At 37.8% G+C, this 20,341-nt stretch overlaps 1 protein-coding gene across 1 annotated transcript in view; it reads left to right on the top strand.

Annotated features, from left to right (window-relative positions):
* The window catches only part of USH2A (usherin), a 743,449-nt gene that overhangs the window by 473,024 nt on the left and 250,084 nt on the right, over positions 1-20,341 (top strand). Inside the window, exons 39-40 of the mRNA XM_070501449.1 lie at positions 12,289-12,439; positions 13,034-13,176. Coding sequence (XP_070357550.1) covers positions 12,289-12,439; positions 13,034-13,176 — 294 coding nt within the window. The remainder of the gene's footprint in view (positions 1-12,288; positions 12,440-13,033; positions 13,177-20,341) is intronic.

The following is a 20,341-nucleotide window of genomic DNA, read 5'->3' as shown; positions in this document are numbered from 1 at the left end:
ATGTAAGGAAACAGCAGACTGGTTGTGGTATGTTAAATTATAAATGAGGACTAATTTGAGGATCAAAGATGCTCTTCGGAAGATATCACTCTGCTTGTAGGAAAAGCATTAGCTGTCTCCCTGTGTCTCTTGTATTTGTACTCTCTGTCTTGGAAAGATTCTTCCCCACGGTTTCAGAATCTTGATGTTTAATTTAACACAAAGGTCTTTGAGGAGCACAACAGGGGGCTGCTCTGGGTAGTTCTGGCATTGAGGAAATTGAAATGTACATGTTTTTTCTCATTTATCAAAGACGGCCAAGAATCTAAACCGACATTTTATATCAAATGAATTATGAACTGTGTACTTTGTACCTAAGGGAACAACAACTAAATTAGAGTTTGGGATAAAAAGAGAGAGAGAGACAAAAATAGGTTTTTAATAAAACATACAGTAATTTCTGTTATTGTGTCTGATGGTAACATGGCCAGACACAGTCTTATGGTAGAACTAGTGAATGGATGCCGGCTTCTCTGAAATCTGTAAGATTTAAATATATTTGAGGGATTTTTCACAGAAAGCAGCAAAATGATAGTAACTACCTCCTAGAGTTGGCACTGAGAGAATTGTGTGGTAATGTTTGCAAAGAATAAGTCATAACACTGGACGTGTAATAATTGTGTGTTACACTGCAAATTTACATCTTCCCCCATATGTGTGAAGATTGGGTAACAGCAAATTAATGGCTACTGATTGCTGAAGTGTAGGAAGCATTTTGCATTTAACCTTTTAAGGTGAAAGAGGATCTTATGACGTCTGTGCGATATACCCAATAATTCTTTTTTAAGTTACTAATTGAAGATTCTTGGGAATTGTGGGTGATCCATGCTTTATTCTTCTGGACAAAGTTATGTTTTGATTGCCATGCTATTCTTCAAAAATAGGTATTCTCATTTTTGCTATATGTAAATTAAAGAAGGATATTAATATTAATACATTTGTTTTCAACTTTCTGAATTACCTATTAAGGTAAGGGATGCTCTATATATAATCTGAGTGTTTTAAGACTAGATCTAGTTATTAATTAATTAATTAATCAACTTGAATAATTGATCCAATCCCATTGTTAAATGACTTTTATAACCAATCTTCTCTGGTTCTTCCATCATTAAGTGACTAAAATTTTGTCAGTTATTCGAAATCACTTAATTTCTTGGTTCTTGATTCTATCCCAGAATAGTAGATTCAGTGGCACCATAAGAAAGAGTCCAATTTTCAAATATAGTAGTTTATTTTACGTTACCAAAGTCTTTTTTTAAATATTAGTCTTGTTAGACACATTCAACAAGGGGATATTTAGTACACTCTTTCTAAAGAGTGTGGCTTTGACCTAGCTTGAATTTACTCATTGTTAAAATTGTTTATTAACCCTCTCAAGCGTGTATTTATTTTTAATTTCACAAAGGTGAAATTCTTCAGAGAATTATTTCAAATGAAGAGAGTAAACAATACTTTAACTAAAAATAGGGTAGACTTAATCCACTCATATTTTTTGTGTATATTTTAAATTATTTTTCCAATTAAAGATACACTGTCCACAAAGAGCTCACGTAATCAGATTCTAAAGAAAAAAATAATTCGATCTATGCTACTTAGACACTACTTGGGATGAATATAATGGTATTCAAAATAATAGGGTTACTAAGAAATTCTCTTTGGAATACTAAGAGGAATTTAAATGTCAAAAGCAAAAGCTTAAATGAGTGTCTAAATCTAGGAAATCTCCATACGGAAAAAGGATAAAATCTGGTTGGTAGTTTAGGATCTAACACACAAAAAATTCTTCTGGGCATTGTGGCCACCAACTTCAGGGCCTCTAATTAGTCTGACAAAGTGACAGTTCCACATTCTAGTTGAGCAAATAAAGTATCTAATGAAATTCAAAATCCTTATTTTTCTCTGAGCACAATGAGCTATATCATTCACAGCTTTGGGGTATTTCAAAATTAACAGAAGATGACTTCAGTCTAGCTGATGTTTGCTGGTTGATGAATTCACTGAAACTGTCTTGCAGAGTAATTTTAAGCAACTCTTTAATCCTAATCCACAAAGAGAGGTGGAAGTACGTTGCCTTGGTCTTATGGATTCTAACGTGAAGTGGAATCTCTTATTTCCCAAAACGGTCAACTGCAATTAGTATTCAGTGATGTCTTTTTATTCTGGTGCCCTTGACCCACCTCTGCCACCCCTTTCTATATTGTTCCTATTATAAACTGTACCTGGGAAGATCCTTGCTTCCTTCCCATTCCAATTAAAGCATTCTTACTGAACACGGCAACAGTTTTTCATTTCTTGAAGAACAATTACCACAGCTAGGTAAGATCTGTCCATTGGGTTTTATCTAACTTTTGATAAATATTTGCACCTGTTTTGACTGATGTAGGCTCACGCCAGTGAAATGTTGGTGAAATTTTGTGTTTCCCTCAGAAATATAGACCCAAATGAGTCAATGAAAAACCAAAGACAAACGTTGTACCATCTTCAGGTTTTATTCAATAACATACTCCAAAATATTTTATTTTGTCCCTGAGCTGAGAGGTAAATGATGGATTTTTTTGCAAATTTTTTTATGTTATACACATGCTTTCTTCCTAGGCAGGACTTTTGTCTTAAATACTCCTCTACCTCTGGCAACAGCCTTGGAAAACCATCATTTCTTTGCCTTGGGTCCAAAAAGCCTGCAGACCTTGTTGTGCATCTTGTTTCTCTCTTTTTCTGTGGAGACCGTTCTTGGAGCTCTCAGAGCCAAAGGTGACTTAACGAGCAAGCGAGAAAACTGATAAACAGAGAGACAGAGAGACTGAGACAGACTAAGAAAGACAGGGACAATTTTTTCAAACTTCTGCTCCCAAATAAACGTCAAGATTTAAATAACAGAATTATTTAAAAAGAAAAAAAAACCTTAAAAAATGTCTTACTTCCTTTCAAACTTCCTAGCCATAAGATTTCTCCAAAAGGGGTATCCAGACTCTGAGTTGGTTCTTTAGTCTCCTTTGAGGCAGATGGAGGAAAGGCAGGGAAAGGAGCCTAGCCTTTGTGCACGTGAAGAGGGGCAAGACTCTAGCTTGGCCAGGTCATTGTAAGAGGCATTGCTTAAAATAACTGTTAGGAGTTTGGGTTTTGGAGACTGGTCGCTGGATTCATATAGCAACTCAATGACTTGTTAGCTGTGTGGTCTTGTGCAAAGCGCTTATCTTATCCACTGTGGTCTGAATGTTTGTGTCCCCCCCAAACTCATATATTGAAACCTGGTGCCTAATATGATGGTATTAGGAGGTGGAGCCTTTGGGAAGTGATTAGGTCATGAGGGTGGAGCCCTCATGGATGGGATCAGTGCTCTTATAAACAAGGCCCAAGAGCCTCCCATGACCCCTTCTACCATGTGAGGACTGAGTGAGAAAGTGTCATCCATGAGCCAGAAAGGGGGTTCTCACCAGATACCAAATCTGCTCGCTCCTTGATCTTGGACTTCCCAGACTCCAGAACTGTGAGCAATAAATTTCTGTTGTTTATAAGCTGCCCAGTTTATGATATTTTGTTATAGCATCCCAAATGTACCAAGACATTATCTAACCCTCAATTTTCTTGACCCACCTCACTTTATACCTAGGACTATTATGAGAATTAAATGTGATGATACATGTAACGCGTTTACTTCAATGCCTGGCATATAATAAATACTCAGTTTTAATGCTGGTATTTTCATATGTTTATCCTTACTAATAAATATGAAAACATTAGCATTTCTCATGAGGCAGTTGGCTAAAGTCATTAAAGTAGTCAATTTGTTAACACCTAAGATAATAAAGTCAAACTCTTTACCACAACTTTGAGCTTTGTTCAACTTCCATTCATCCAAAAGTATTTACTCAATTTTTTCTAGTTGCCATGCGTATCCTGGGTCCTGGGCTAGAAAGATTTCTGGAATAGATGTAGTGCATTCCCTCATGAAACTGAAGGCTGTGGCCCCATTTTATTGTCTTTTATAATTGCATTTACTGCTTATTCTGGATTTTATTTTCCTAGGAGGGAGAGGGTTGCTAATAAACTAGGACAATAGATTTGTATAGGTTGTAAACAATGAGGTAAGACAACTATAAGTTTGACTGTTAGTTTCAGGTATAAAGTTGTATCTTATTTATTTGGTGAGGTAATGCAAGTAGCTATTTTTAGAATTCAGAATAATTAACTGATTTACTGTCATTCTTTTATTTTGTAAAACTGCAAATTACTTTATTAAATAGTGAGAGTCCATTTCACACCCACTGTCTTAAATATACATTCTCAAAAATGAAAACTTCCGGGGAAAAAAGAAGAACATAAAAGAAAAAAAAATTTAAAATAGAAAAAAGATTTAAAAGTTCTCTAAAAAGTTCTTTAAAAATTGTCTGTTTATTGCTAACTCATCGTGTTTCATTTTTTGGTTTTGCCTTGCCTCTCATGAGTGTCAGAAATAAGTCTGGTGCTCCATAGTAATAATTTAACTTAGCCTAGGTTTTGTGGTACAATTTTCTGATCCTTTTACTTCATTATTTAGTCTTGTTTTAAAATTACTTGGGGAATTAGGCAGGTTAATAATTATAAAGTATATCTATGAATGTTTTTTTCCTCTCTTTCTGGGACTCTAATGACATGAATGTTTATTCTTTACTGAGCTGTGTAAGAATGATCTACAAGAAGTGAGGCTAAAGAAACCGAATGGCTAGAAATCCTAAGTAATTAGACTGTTTGTCACATTCTGCACTCAACTTTTATGGAAAAAAAGTCTAATTAAAATATGTAAATAACACGATAAATCCATTCACTCCTTTCAGAGTCTAATCCAGTCCATTCACCAGACAGTACAGTAACCACTATCATCCTCTCTCCCCACCCAAATTCTTATAAATTAAACTGGATAATGTCATTTCTTTGATTAAAACATTCATGGAAATCACTGATTTCCTATCTTCTCAGTACAGATTTCATCCTCCTTACCTGGCCTACAAGACCCTCCGTTAGAGTGCACCCATCTTTGATGACCTTTCAGTTCCCCGAACATCAGGTTCTGCCTCTGTATCCTCTTAGAGCTGCTGGTCCATGTGACAGATGCTGGGGCAAAGTTCAAGATTATAACAGTAGCCTACATTTATACAGAGCTTATGATGTGCGCTTTTTATATTATGTATATATTACATTGTATAACCATTTTATATATTAACTCATTTAATCCTCACAATCCAACTCTATGAAGTGTGTAGTGTTTTCATTCTTATTTTATTGATGAGGAAACTGAGGCACAGAAAGGTTAAGGTACTTATTCAGTAACTAAGTAGCAAAATCAGGATATAAAGCCCCGTGGGTTAGCTCCTAACCGAGATACAGACCTGCCTAGTCTATGACTTAATTAAAATAAACTCTCAATAAAAACATCTCGAGAAATTGGTAATAAGTTAAAAAAAGTAAAAAGTACTAACTGGACCTAAATAAGAGAGTGACAAATGCGTGAAATTACATCAGGACTATCTGATGTAATAAAAAGCTTATCAAAAATTGAAAATGGTTTTTGTTGGACAAAATACTGTCCATGCCCCTAATTTAAAATGTTTAACATTCAACCATGAAAGATCGATTCTGTGACATAGCGATAGATAGCACTTAATTTTGAAAAATATATTTCTCTGACCAACATGAAGACCTCTCCATTTTGCATTTCATTGAATTTTTGTGGACTTTGACTAATTCCTGAGAACTAACAAACATGCTAGTAGTTCCATGTGAGGTTTCTTGTGGATGAAAAGGACACAGAGACGCTGCTGTAATAAAGAAATAAGACCAGGAAAGCATTCTTTAAGAATATGACTTGGACAGAAAATAAACCCGACCTGTACTCAAACTGATCTACTTAATATTGTAAATGGTTTACTTTTATATTTATTTAATATATTTAATATTTATTCTCCATGATAAATCACCTACCTTAACAAGCTGTTTTCTGGTGTAAAATTAAGAACACTGGCCTAGAATTTAAACAGCCTCAGTTTAAATCCTCATTCTGCCAGTAACCAGTCTTGTGATTTGAGATAGAATATGGAAGCTCTCTGACCCTCGGAGTCTTTATCCGTGCTGCAAAGAGATAACACTACAATTTTGTAGTGTAATTCTCAGGATTAGAAATAATTGCTTTAAAGAAACTCGCACATAGTATGTTCAGAAAGTTAGCTCTTATGAGAGGCTGTTTTGCAAACATTAAATCTATTTTAACCTACTTATCGCTATTTAATGATGCTCTATTTGCACATCCTTGTGCTCAAGGTTGACCGTCCATTTGTTAGCACATCTGCATATTCCTCATAATTAATATCTTTTTTAATGACATATGGTTTAGTGACTGGAAATTGAGTCTTGCCTTCTGTTTCCAATTTGTTTATGACTCAACGACTCAATATATGTGTCTGAACTTTAGTTTTCCATTCTGGAAACTAGAATTTAAAATCCTTGCTCGTCTGTAGCTATTTGACAAAATGAGAGGAAAATGTGTGATCCAAAGATTTTGAATATGTGCCAGGCTGTTCGACGATGCAGCCAGGAGGCATATAGATGAAAGGCCATGGTTTCTGCAGCATTGTGTTAACACAGAAAACTAAATGAAGGTGCCCACATCTAAGCTATGAAGGGAGAGAGTAGTTTTGGCTGGGCTGCAGTCAGATTCCAAGTGAAGCCGCAGAAAGCATCGTATCTGTTTGGAATGAGCACAGGGAGAGTTGATGGGAGTCCTAGGCACGGGAATTAGGCTGAGGACATGATTACCCGCCCATGAACCTTGTGACATCGCCTGCACGGCAGAGCATCTTCAAAACCACTCCTCTGACAGTCAAGGTCCAGTGCGTACTTGGATGTAAGTTTCTAACTTCCAAAACCCCTAAGGCACTTACCCCTCTTTTAGGCTGCTCACACATTCTATGTTAGTTATCTGAGTCATATCTTATCTATTAAATATAAGGTAGATGGTCTAATCACCCTTTCTATGTATCCTGCCCTTTCCCCACCCCCAGCAAAGAAACTTGCAAAGTGGCATTCGGTATCTTTTTACAGATCTGGATTTAATACAAAATATTACAGACTTCTCTGGTATCTTAATGCAATATTTTATTCCAGAATTGGAAAATGCACACACATACACACAAAAAACACACTGTATTAGCAACCAGTGGGTCGGCTGTCTTGAGAAACCGGTACATATGAGAAGCATATTGAATTCATTTTTGCCCCACAAATCTCCTCTTCTGGCCGCTACAGCCTTGGCAGTCACTGGCCACATGGAAAAAAGCCTCTGTTTTTGCTTTTTAGAGCTCCCCCCAGAGTTCTATCAATCTGTATGTAGATTTCGGACATTCTGTTTGTTTTTTTGGTTTTTTTTAAAGATAGGAAAGAAACCACAAGTATACATCATTTAAAAGTTTAATAAAATAATGCATTCAAAAGATTATACCATCTAGACTAGTCCAACCTATGATCTAATTTATTGCTTTGTGGTTTGTATTCATTTTGCCTTCCCAAAAGGGTTAAATTTGAAATTTTATTAAAAATGCCTTTCCTTTGAATTTATGGATTGGGGTCGCTGTTTTATCCAGTTGCTGTGTAGAATTCGTATTTACTGGACAAGATACGTTGATTCAGGAGGTTGTCTGTGGAGTGCTGGCCCCGTGAGGGTCATATTAAACTTGAGAGAAGCTTTTTGAGCAACATAGCATCTTGGAGACAATACATCAAACTGATAGATACATGGCTTTTCTGTTAAGAAACCAGGGGTGGAATTATGGCCGGCTCCCAGTTATTGCTTTGGTGCTAAGGACCCTCTAAGGAATAGGTCTAAGATAAAAGGGGTTAACCAGCTGAGACAGAAAGGTTTCTTTCCAGAATTCAGTGCTCCTGAAAGCATACAGAATAAATAGTTACAGGTGAATAATTTAAGATGACCACTCTGTTTGGAAATATTTTGCAACTTTATAGAATCAGAGTGCGACCAATTTAATGGAGTACATTTTTTGTCATCATTCAAAAGAGAATGCAAGATACTTTATTATTATTATGGAGCTACTTTTGGCCCCTCTCCAAAAGTTCTTTCTTAATAGCACCATAATGCAGTTTTTAACACTTGAAGGGATTTTCATGTATCTATTTAAAACTCTAATTTTTTCATGTTGATGACTTAGAGCTGATTTTTATTCAAAATTTGGATTGTAAGTGACATTATATTCCTTGTCGCAGAAAAAGTAAACAAAAAAAATCAAATGAAGGGCGTGGCTTCATATGTTATATGTTATACACAATTTGTCCTCACTTTTGGCCCATGCTCTTTCGTGCATTTGTTATAAGTCAATTAAAGGAGATACATCAAGTAAGAAATCACCATTGTTAAAACTGTTTGTGTGCACAGATAAAATATGTATTAAAAAGTCTTTAGTGGGCCAGCCCCAGCGGCCTAGTGGTTAAGTTCAGCGCGCTCTGTTTTGACGACCCAGGCTCGGTTCCTGGGTGCAAACCCACACCACTCGTCTGTCAGTGGCTGTGCTGTGCTGGTGGCTCACATACCAAAAAAAGGAGGAAGATTGGCAACAGATGTTACCTCAGGGTGAATCTTCCACAGGAAAAAAAAAAAGTCTTTAATAATGATTGTCCTTCAAACCAAAGATTTAGAGTAAAGTTATTGGATAGCTGGCCCTGGATGGCAATCTGATTGCATTTCCCAGTCATGTCACATTTCCACCAACTGAGAGAACTGTTTCATACCACTTCATCTCTCTTCACCCATCCAGTTCTTTCTCACACTGAGAAATGGGCAGCATCAGAAGAGATATTTGCTATTTTCTCATCACCAAATCTTCCCACCTGTCTGCATCTGCAGCCTCAGCATCTGCCCTCACTTCTGCACCATGCATGGACTGCCTCTACTGTGTTCGACAGTGTGCACTGGCTTTCAATTCCAGTCACATGTGCACTGCCTTGCCTCTCTCTCTCCCACACAAGGAATTTGCTCTGGCAATTATTCTTATCCTACGTTACCGTTTCCCCCAGTCTCTTCTGGATCATTCCAGTAAGCACACATATGTTGTAACATCTCCCAGTTTTTAGAAAACTTTCCTTTGATACCATAAGGTTCTCTAAATGCTGCCCCATTTTCTACTCCCCTTTAGGGCAAAATCTCTCCAAAGAGTTGTCTGTGCTCACTGTATCCTCTCATTCTCTTCTCTCTCATTCTTTCCTTAACCTTCTCGAATCAGACTGCCATGCCCACCACTGCACTGCATCTATTCTCCGTTTGTTTGTTTGGGTGAGGAAGATTGGCTCTGAGCTAACATCTGTTGCCAATCTTCCTCTTTTTGCTTGAGGAAGACTGTTGCTGAGCTAACATCTGTGCCAGTCTTCCTCTATTTTGTATGTGGGATGCCTCCACAGCATGGCTTGATGAGTGGTGCTAGGTGTGTGTCAGGATCCAAACCCATGAACCTGGGCCATCAAAGCGGAGTGTGCAACCTATGCCACCGGACCAGCCCCTGCCTCTATTCTAGGCAAGGTCACCAGACGCCTCCATTTGACCAAATATACAGTGTAACTCAGTCTTATTCTTCCTTAAACTCTCAGCACACTTGACAGAGTTGCTCAATCCTTCCTTTTTAATATGCTTTCTGTACTTTGCTTCCAGGCTGCACCTTCTCTTAGTTTTTCTCCTACCTCACTGACCACTCCTTTAAGTCTGCTTTGTTGTAGAGGCCTCCTCCTGACTTCAAAATTTTGATGTCCCTAGCTTATTTCATCAAGTCTCAGCCGTTAAATACCCCATTTATATTGATCCACAACTCCTCTCCAGATTTCATAGCTGCAACTCGTCCTTGATGTCTCCACTAAAGATGTGTGATACACCTCTTAAACGTAACATGGACAAAACAGAACTCTTGATCCCCTCCATAACCAATTTCTCCCCTCAGTGTTCCTGATCTCAGTAATCGCACCACTCTTCACCTGGGTATTTAGGCCAAAAGCATTGGCATCATCTTTAACTCACTCAACCAAACAGCAAAATACACTGCCACCATCTATTGCTGTCACCCGAATCCAATTTCCCATCAACTTTTGCCTGGATTACTACAATAGGTGATTTCCCTTTTTCTATTTGCCTTTCCTCCTCCATTAGCACAGAGGGCCTTTATCAGTTTAGAATCATGCCATTTCCCTTATTAAAACCCTGCAATGGCTCCCAACCTCATTTAGGATGGAACCCAAAGCCCCAACAGTGACTTTCAAGACCGAGACCTAGAAAGGATCTAGAGAGATCTAGCCCCTGCCTATCCTCCAACCTCTTTTCTGTTCTCTCTCCTTAGTCTGTTTCGGCTACATTGGCCTTTCTATTGTTCCTTAAACACAACCAGAGCTTTCCCTTCTCACTGCCTCTGTGCCACCACACTCTCTACCTGGACTGCCCTTCCTGCAGAGATTCTCATGACCACCTCTCATATGTCATTGAGGTCTCTGCTCAAAGGTCACCTGATGATGTTTTCTTACTATGGCTTTCCTATTGAATCTGAATTGTTAGAGAATAGCTCAAATCGCACACTCTTTTTCACTTTCTCTTTGCTTACTCTGCTTTATTTTTCTCCTGAGCACTTATCTATTATGATCTTATGTATCCGTTTGTTCATAACTTGCTCCCTCCATTCACATGTAAGTTCCATAGAGTCAGGCGTCATGTCTGCTTTGCCCAGTGCTGTTATCCCTCCACACATAGAACACGACTTTGCACAGAGTAGAGGCTCGATAGATGTTTATGGAATAAATTAATGAATTATTGATGCACTCAAAACCCTCACAACTGATTGATGAAACATGTAATCTAATTCTTCCATTCTCAAGACTGGTCGTCCGTAAGCCTCATAGTTCATAGGCAGATGCTCCTGAATTGGAGAGTACATAAAACTCACACACTACTGAAGGCTATGTATAAAAGAAAGTTGAAAATGAACCCTGATATTTGTTTCCATGATTTTGACCCCTTCTCCTTCTTCAGCAATGACCTTTAGTAATCCTTGATCATTAGGAACTTATATTGCAATAATCAGAATGTTCCCCCAAATTACATTCTAGTAGCACTAAATTATGCTAAGGGAAATTCAGATCAGTCCAATATAATAATAATAATAACTAAAAATTAATAATTAGTAGCACCTAAAATAAAGTGCTTTCTTTGCATTGTCTCTGACATTCACAACAATCCTGCAAAGAAAAAATATCCCTATTTTAAAGATAAGAAACATAAGCTCAGACTCATTAGGTGATTTTCCTAAAGCCACAGAGCTTTGCTTAATTTGTTTTTTGAGTTTCTGACTAGCTTTGAAACAAACTCTGATATGATACGTTCATTCAGATTATACCTGTTGGAAAAGTTAACTTATCAGAGTCATTATGTCAATTTTTTTAGTAGAATAGGCTTTAGTTTCACTCATTCCTGTTAGGCCTTCTAGAACTATTCAAATAGATTTCTATCATAGATTTATCAAGCAGGTATGCTGAACTCAGGAAAAATTTGCCAGCGATTCAACTAGACTAGAAAAAGCAACATATATGCCCAATTTGTAACATATTTGAATAAGGCCAGTGTCACTGTAAGAAGGGGGCCACTGGGTATTAAAAACACAAGGAAAGAAGTTTCATTTTTGCATTGTCGCAGGGGAGAATTAAGACTGGAATGTGCTATTTTCAGCCAATCACATATATTTATCATTGTAGAAAAATACATTTTCATAAACATTCCTCAAAAAAAAAAAGCCAGTCGTGTTCAGGAGTAGTGGTGTGATTAAGATGGCAATGGGTGATACAGATGGCAGAAATAAAAGATCTGGACTCTTTCACTTTCGCATCACTTGCTTGTTGAGAAAGAGTTAAATTAAAAAGGTACTTTAATATTTGCTTAGCTAAATTCCCTGCGTATTTTCAATTAGATAACCAGAAGTACAGGTGGGAATGTGCTGCGTCTTCATTTGTCTTGCTGCGTGGGGACCGCTTTGAAGACTGAAACACTAATGTAATTGTATTGAAATGAACAATAAGGAAGTATAGTAGTTCAGGAATGAAAATGTTAAATTAAATGGACCATGTTTAACATTGTTGTTGATCCTGAGGAACAGTTTTTCCAGTATATGGAGCATTTCGATTCCATCCAGCATATGTTCTCCACAGTTTTCTCTGCTCTAATTCATCTGTGTTTTTCGACAGCTCCAGATGGTGTGCTGCCTCCCAGGCTTTCATCTGCCACTCCAACCAGTCTTCAGGTTGTCTGGTCTACACCAGCTCGTAACAATGCTCCCGGCTCTCCCAGATACCAACTCCAGATGAGGCCTGGCCGCTCCACCCGTGGATTTCTAGAGTGAGCATTCTACTTTGTCCATCCTCTTAACTGTCACTTGGGTTATACAATGTAAACATAATTTACTTTATCTTAACTTTTGAACAATAGGTCAGTTTTCATTGGCAACAAATAAAGGCCACCTTTTAAAAGTTCATGCAAACAAAAAGCAAGCAGTACCTTAGGAGATAATTATTTGCTTTGCAAAAATATCTATTTTTTGTTTACATAGCATTTAAACTAAGATTTCTTCACCTTCAACTTTTTGTAAGTACGTGACTTGCATAAAGCAAGCATACACCTGAACCTAAAAAAAATGCTCTGAACTCTGGCTACAAAATTATAATACTTATTCTACAAATTTGACATGGCAATGAGTCTCAGTACTAGACTTGAATTTACTCAATACTACTAGAATTTACGTCTCATAGAAATGCAACATTACAAACAGCCAAATGGCTGCTTATTCTAAATAAGATATCATGTAAAGACAGAAAATTGCAGTACTTAAATGTGTGTTGACATTCTCTGAAAATTCTTTGAAATAAGATTTTACTTATTTTTTATTTCTTTGAATGACTAAATCTTCCTAATTAACATTTGTTTCCCGTATAGGTTATTTTCCAATCCTTCTGCATCGTTAAGCTATGAAGTGAGAGATCTCCAACCTTACACAGAGTATGAGTTTCGGGTGGTTGCCTCCAATGGATTTGGCAGTGCACATAGTTCTTGGATTCTATTCACAACCACAGAGGACAGTAAGTGGTCTGAACAATACACAGCCAAATGTCCTCTCCATTAGGGAGTCTTAAATGTCTTCAGTTTTTCCAGAACAAAGAAATAAGCCTCCCCTGTTTACTTGGTGTTTAGTGACAATAATCTTTTCCAGGGCAAGGGTGGTCAGACTTTCTGGAAAGAAGAAAAATGTGGGCTTGGAGTGTTGGAGGGTTAGGCCTACAGACAGGGAGAAGTAATTCGTGATGAATTATGATATGGCCCCATTCCATTCAGGGTGCCACTAGGTGTCTTGCAAGAGAAAGGTTATCGTCTTCTACGCCATGACCGAATGCTACAGTGTTCTCTACTTTGGGGGAATTCTGACAGCAGAAGGACATGAAATATGAGCATTACTTCCTGAGGTTTCTTAGAGCATCATTATACCTTTTCCTGGAAAGACAGTCCACTGCACTTTTATTTGCACCTGAAAGACAGCCTCTAGAATAGAGAAGTATAATCTGAAAGCAATGATTCTGTGTGTATTACAGAGAGTAGATTGGGATTGCCTTATTCAACCAATAAAGAGAATTTTCTAGTTTTTCATGGAAGAGTTATGTTTACATATATATATTCTTTCTAGGTTGTATGTAGGAAATAAATACATGGCTATAATATTTAATTTTATACAAATTGCCTCTATAAAAGCATATATATGGCAGTATAATTTTTTTAGAAAACTTAGAAATTAAATCAAGCTATACAGAGTGAATGAGGACACTGTATCTTTGAACAATGAGGTTTTTAGGGTTAATCTTATCAAGTCTTTTAATCAGAGGCTTCTTAGAAGATGTTGCTCTGTTGGCCAATTGCCATTCTGGCTCTATATTCAATGAGGACCAGAGTGACTTTCAAAAGGCTAGACGTTAATCAAAAGGCATGGTATTTGAACCAATATCAATTGTATATTGAACAGATTCTTTTATTTCTACCATACCCTTAATTGTATTATTTTAATGAGGATAAGACATCAAATGAGACAGAATTAGAACTATTTACCTTCCTTAAAGCATACTTTATTTTAAAAAACCCATTATGAATAATAATATGTAGTACTTCATCCATTTTTCCCAATTCATAATTACTCCCTGGGAGCAAGTTAGGTACTTTGCAAAGGCACATCCAGTCCTTTTGGTCTCAAGGGGACCATTTAGTAAATTATCAGCACAGTGCCATAAACGGCACCCAAGGCCCAGCAGCATTAATGCACCACTCAAGGCACTGACACCCCTTTTAGGGGGGATGTTACATACACTCTGGGGAATCTGACAGCATGGTCACCAGCCGTATGCAGATTTATGAACTGGAGAGCTCACACTCAGATTTTTGAAGAAAGGTGTTTTTAAAAACAACTGAAAATAGATTTTTAATCTCCTTCTTAGATATGCTGTATCTAAGCAATAGAGATTAACTGAAAATAATTATTCAACCCATTGCAGAGGTGATGGCTCCATACAGGCCATGTTAGGAGGGAAATTGTTTCCTTTTTCGGCACCCACAATTTCTACTCCCACAGAGAAACGGCAACACTTAGGGCTCCTCAGTGGTGATCCTCATTGAATAGGGGCCACAATGTCTTATCTACAGGCAAGATGTTAGCACATAAATAAAGTACAAAATGTTCCAAAGTGCTGAATAGCTCAGCATCCTTCATTGAACAAACTTATCTCCTGCCTCATCTTACCAGAAAACAAGTCTTACAGACTTTTTGGTTAGAATTTTGGTTAGAATTTTCGTGCATAGAGACTCTGCCCTTTTTTGTGATTTTTTAGGGCCTGGATTTGAAGTGAATAGTGTTAACCTGTCATCCTCCTTAAGTAAAAATTAGTAACACTTGATTATGTAACAGATATTAACTCAAGAAATCCAGCCACCATTTTTATGTTAATCCTTTCCCTGAAACTGATGACTTCTTCCTCCCTCTGCTTCATGTGCACACTGCGAAGTCATACACGTTAGCAAAAAACCAAAGGCTGGCCATTTGCCCCTCCAGGTTAAGTTACCAGTCCGTGCTTGCCCCTGAGACCTGATGACAGTGTACTCTATATTTTGGGTGTCAGTGGAAATCGATGCCATGTCTGAAAGGAAGTACAATTGAGTTGACAAAGACTGAGAGATTGGCATTGGGCAGAAGCAGTTTTTCTGTCAAGGCTTCAAAGCATTGCTTGTAAAACCACCCAGCTGACAGCTCCACGGCAGAATCACCCTTCATGCTTGATCCAGACCAGGACCTCCCGTTCACCAAAGCACCATTGCCAATGTAGAAATTGTACATATCATCTTACAGGATAAAACAGAGAAGTCACCTCTTGCTCACGGTTAAATTTCATACCATCAATAGGCAGCTTTCTTTATCAACGAATGCCTCAAAACTCCCCAGTGCTGAAAAGGGTCACCAATAACAGTATTTGTAGTGTGATCCAGCAAGACTGTGCTTTTCAACAAGCCTGTAACGCGGCTGAACCCAGAAAGACAAACATAGGCAGGAAATGAACGATAGCCAGAGAAACAAATGCTTGGGTTCAAAGAGAGGTTCTCATGGACAGAGAAAAGGGCTGCAAGGACTTTTAATAGACCTTTCTTTTCAAATAATTTGCCATTTACAGCAGTGTGGCACCAATATCCAGTTCCATGCATTTTTAAAAATCTAGTGTGCTGATGCCAAATAATAATAACGCACATTTCCTATGAATATTTTAAATCCTGTTAAAGGTGTGTTATTAAAAGATGTTTGTCCCAGTCAACTTAGTCAGTGTAGTGTTTGACTATTTGCAACCAGATAAATACAAACAACACATGATTTTTTTTCTTTTTTACATGCTGTTGGCAGTCCAAGCACCTGGCGTGTGTGCACCTTGCAAAAACTCATGAAGATTGTATTAGACTTGGGAGCATGTAATTAATAACATGAAGGCATTTGCCTAACCACTGAAATTTTTGATATCTTTTAACCATAAATAACCATCACGCTTGATTATATTACTGTTGCCTCTCTCTTGTGTGCTTACAATTCTTTTCTGTGCAATATACCCATGTAGAAATTATTGTTGGCTGAAAGGGCAAGTTTTTTCCAACTTCAGCTTAAATGTAGACATGCTGTTTTGCCCACTAAAATCTTGCCCTGTGTAAAATATGAGCTAACACACTTTTCTTTAAAAATGTGGATCCTCAAGCCAGCAATGATGGTGGTTAAACTTCCACGTTCTTACCCTGGCAGCCTGAGTTCATTTCCCGGGTGCGGAACCACACCACCTGTCTGTCAGTTGCCATGATGTGGTGATGACTCACACAGAGAACTAGAAGGACTTATAACTATGATGTGCAACCATGTATTGAGGGGGCTTTCGGGCGAAGGGAAAAAAAGAGGAAGATTGGCAACGGATGTTAGCTCAGGGCAAATCCTTCCTGGCACAAAAGAAATTGTGGTTTTCTAGACCAATAAAAGTCTGATGATCTATTTCTCTCAAGGTTTTTCAGGTAACAAGATTGAAATATGAAATAAATCTTTATTTCGATCATTTAAACAAAAAACCTAGAAGGTATATACAACCAATCTGATCAATCTAATGAAAATGAGGTTTTCTAAAAATCACTTCTCTACCTCGAAAAGAACCCCAAATTGGTTCTAGAGTAGACCATTTAGTTGTCATATAGTTTTAAAAGGCTTTAAAAATGTGATCCTTTTACCCAGTTTGTAACAGTTAAAACCCCTGCATTTATAATTTTTGCCACTGCTCTAAGGAGCATTATTAAATAAAATTTGTGGGATTTAAACAGCTTATTCTGTAGATTGACTTAGAAAATTTTTTCATGTGTTTCTTTTTTTTGCTAACAGGCTGATTGTTCATGAGTTCTGACTGGAGTATGCTAAAAGATAGGGAGACTAATTTTTTTATCTACACAGTGAGATTTTAAGTACTATTAACATGCTGTGTTTGTTCATTATATTAGATCTTATTTTTTTCACGCTTACAATTGCACTGTGAACATAGGATGAAGCAATGAGGGAAATTGTCCTGGTATGTGGGTCCTGCTTTACTTTTTCCTCCAGCATTTTTGAGCATTTTCCTCCCTTCATTCATATTTAAGATTCTCATAGCAGTTTACACAGGAAGAGAGGTTCTTCTGGAGTAAGATGAAAGACAGTGAAATGTTAATTGAAACCTACATCTAACAGAACGTATTTTTTCCTGTTTATTGTCTGGCAAAATTCTACTCATTCATCCAGCCTCTCCTCAAATGTCACCTCCTCTGTGAAGCCTTCCCTCCTCATTGCTACCTTAGAATTTTGGTTTGTATTTACCTGTGCACCATCAATATCCCCTCCTGAATTGCAACCTCTCAGGACCTCAGGCTCTGTCTCATTTATCTTCCTATATCCAGCGCCTGGTGGAAGGTCTGATATAGAGCAGATGCCCAAAAATTGTTAGTTGAAAGACTGATTACAAAGAGTTTCATGGGGCTGGCCTGGTGGCATAGTGGTTAAGTTCATGCACTCCACTTCAGTGGTCTGGGGCTCACAGGTTCAGATTCCAGGCGCGGCCCCACACACCACTCATCAAGCCATGCTGTGGTGGTATCCAACACAAAAAAATAGAGGAAGATTGGCACAGATGTGAGCTCATTGTGAATCTTCATCACCAAAAAAAAAAAAAAAGTTTTATGTAAGCAAATCCATGAAACTCAACCAACCAGATTTTAACTGGGTACCTGCTGTGTACCAGAGACTGAGAGAGACATGAAAATTACAAGGATGAATAAGACACTATCCTTTCCTTGAGGCATCCACCATCTGGAAATAGGGACACATAGTAAAACCATAGATAAATATACAGTCCTGAGACTTCTGTGAGAGCAAGCCCAGAGGAGGAGCATTTCTCTCAACGCGGGGTGTCAGGAAAGCCTTCTTGAAGGAGAAGCCCAGGAGAGGGAACAGGGGGTAATTGATATTTGCAGTTCACTTTAACCTCACATTTCAAGTTTGCTTCCTCCCCCTTGGTCCAGAAGAAGGCAGAAAAAGCAATTGCCATAGGAGGTGTCCACCGACACATGAGACCTGGAGGGCAGCCTGAAGGGTGCTCTGCCGGTGGTCCCAGCCTCTGAGTGTGAGACAAGGAGGGTGAGGATGAGAGGCAGTGTAAGAGAAGGGAATCCCCAAAGCCATCCTCATCCTTCGCCTTGGTCAGAGGCAGCCTGCTGGCTGTCCCTTTGACTCGCCATTGGCTGTCTTGACTGGGATAACGAATGTTCTAATTAGAGGCCTCTGCTAGCCCCGAACCATGTGCTACTTCAAATGAGAGGAGGAGGAATATACAGAAAGGAAATTCAAAAGGAAAACACTTTTTCTTTTTTTCATTCTCACAACCTGTAATGCCAGTAAAACACTCTGAATCCTTATGACAGGGAGGAAGTAAAAACGTGGTATAAAATTTGATTAATTGATCAAGAGCATTCTAAAGCAGAATTTTTCAAAGCATTTAATAAGTGCATTTGTGCCCTTAAGAGTATTAAAATTTTAAAATGAATATTGCACGACAAACATCTTTTTATTAGTGTGTTAGAATTTGAAGTCTCAACCTGCATTTTAAAAGTGTTCTAAATGAGAGAAAAATAGAACATTTCTAAATGAAGGTGGAGCGTATTTCTATCAGTAGATTGTATTTTATTTAATAAAGAGATATGATCAAGTTTCCATGGTCCTGCAAAATTATTTTGCTTTCTCCTTTCCAAAAGCGTTTTCTAATTGCTTTAAATATTAACTTCTGAATGCTGACATGTTTAGCCTTTCAAGTAGTGGTGTGGCTGTCTATTTTACCCATAACAGAAGATGCATGATGAAAAGTAAACTATTTAATCTGTTGATTTTGAGAGCAAAATGGCTCTGTCTGTATGTTGTTACAGATTCCGTTTCCTCTTGTATAGATTCCACCCCTCAAATTCTTGCATTTCCAGAATTAGCAGAGGCAAATACTTATTATTATTTTTATGTTCTTATTTTTATATCCTAAGATCAAAAGCTAAAAGTGACCAACAGAAATCCTTTGAAAGAATACACTGACTAATGAAAAATTCTACCCACCTAGTGTCAGTTTCGCTCTTGAGCTCTTGAATCTCTTTTGAGCACGTAAGGCACACTGCTCTTCCAAATTTGGAACCGTTAGTGCTTTTAGGACTTTTTTCTGCCTTCATGATTTCTCACATCAACACACTTGGTTTCTGTCCCAAACTTTCAAGGAAGAATCCATAGCCACTCGCTGTACGATATGCCCCAGTTCTGGAAGTCAATGCGTTCTTCCCAACTATACGCTCCTGAACTGGTCCCAGGAGAAATAGAGAAAAAGAGTTCCCCAACATGGGTTCTCCTACTGGCAGAATATCAAAAAGTACCCTTTCAAATTTCAAGAACCTTCTAGTCTTCAGATGTTCCTTTTAGTTAACAATGATGCCTATATTACATGGTCCTTTTCCTGTATTATCAGTTGTCAAGAAGCTGAATGTTCACTTTTGTGGCAATTTGTTCACTGTAGTGCCCATTTTTAATATTTTGGGGGGATACAACTATTGTACCCTCTTGATCACAAAATTAATATGTATATATTTTATTGGTCCTATTATGCTTCAGTCTTTTATTATGAGTCATCAAAAAGCCTTTTGGGAAATAGTTGGAGTATAAATAATAAATTGACTGAAGAACGCATGATTAAAGAGAAGATAGAATCCATCACTCTACTCTTCTGATAACATATCAGTAGTGAATATCAAAAGGCTCCATTAGCGGCTGGCCCAGTGGCCAGTGGTTAAGTTGGCACATTCCACTTTGGCAGCCCGGGGTTTGCCGGTTCGGATCCCGCATGCGGACCTAGGCACTGCTTATCAAACCATGCTGTGGCAGGTATCCCACATATAAAAAATAGAGGAAGATGGGCATGGATGTTAGCTCAGGGCCAGTCTTTCTCAGAAAAAAGGGGAGGATGGTTGGCAGATATTAGCTCAGGGCTAATCTTCCTCAAAAAAAAAAAAGGCTACATTAACAATTAGTGTATAATATATTGCTCTATATAATTATACATCCATATTTTTGCCACTTTGAGTTTTAATTCCTTGGCAAATTTAGGGGCTATTCATTTGTGGAGTTCATATTACTGAAAA

This window comes from Equus asinus, chromosome 30 (assembly GCF_041296235.1).
Source record: "Equus asinus isolate D_3611 breed Donkey chromosome 30, EquAss-T2T_v2, whole genome shotgun sequence".
NCBI classification, from domain to species: Eukaryota; Metazoa; Chordata; class Mammalia; order Perissodactyla; family Equidae; genus Equus; species Equus asinus.
Note: the sequence above shows the minus strand (reverse complement) of the source record. Positions and strands in the feature narration are given on the sequence as shown.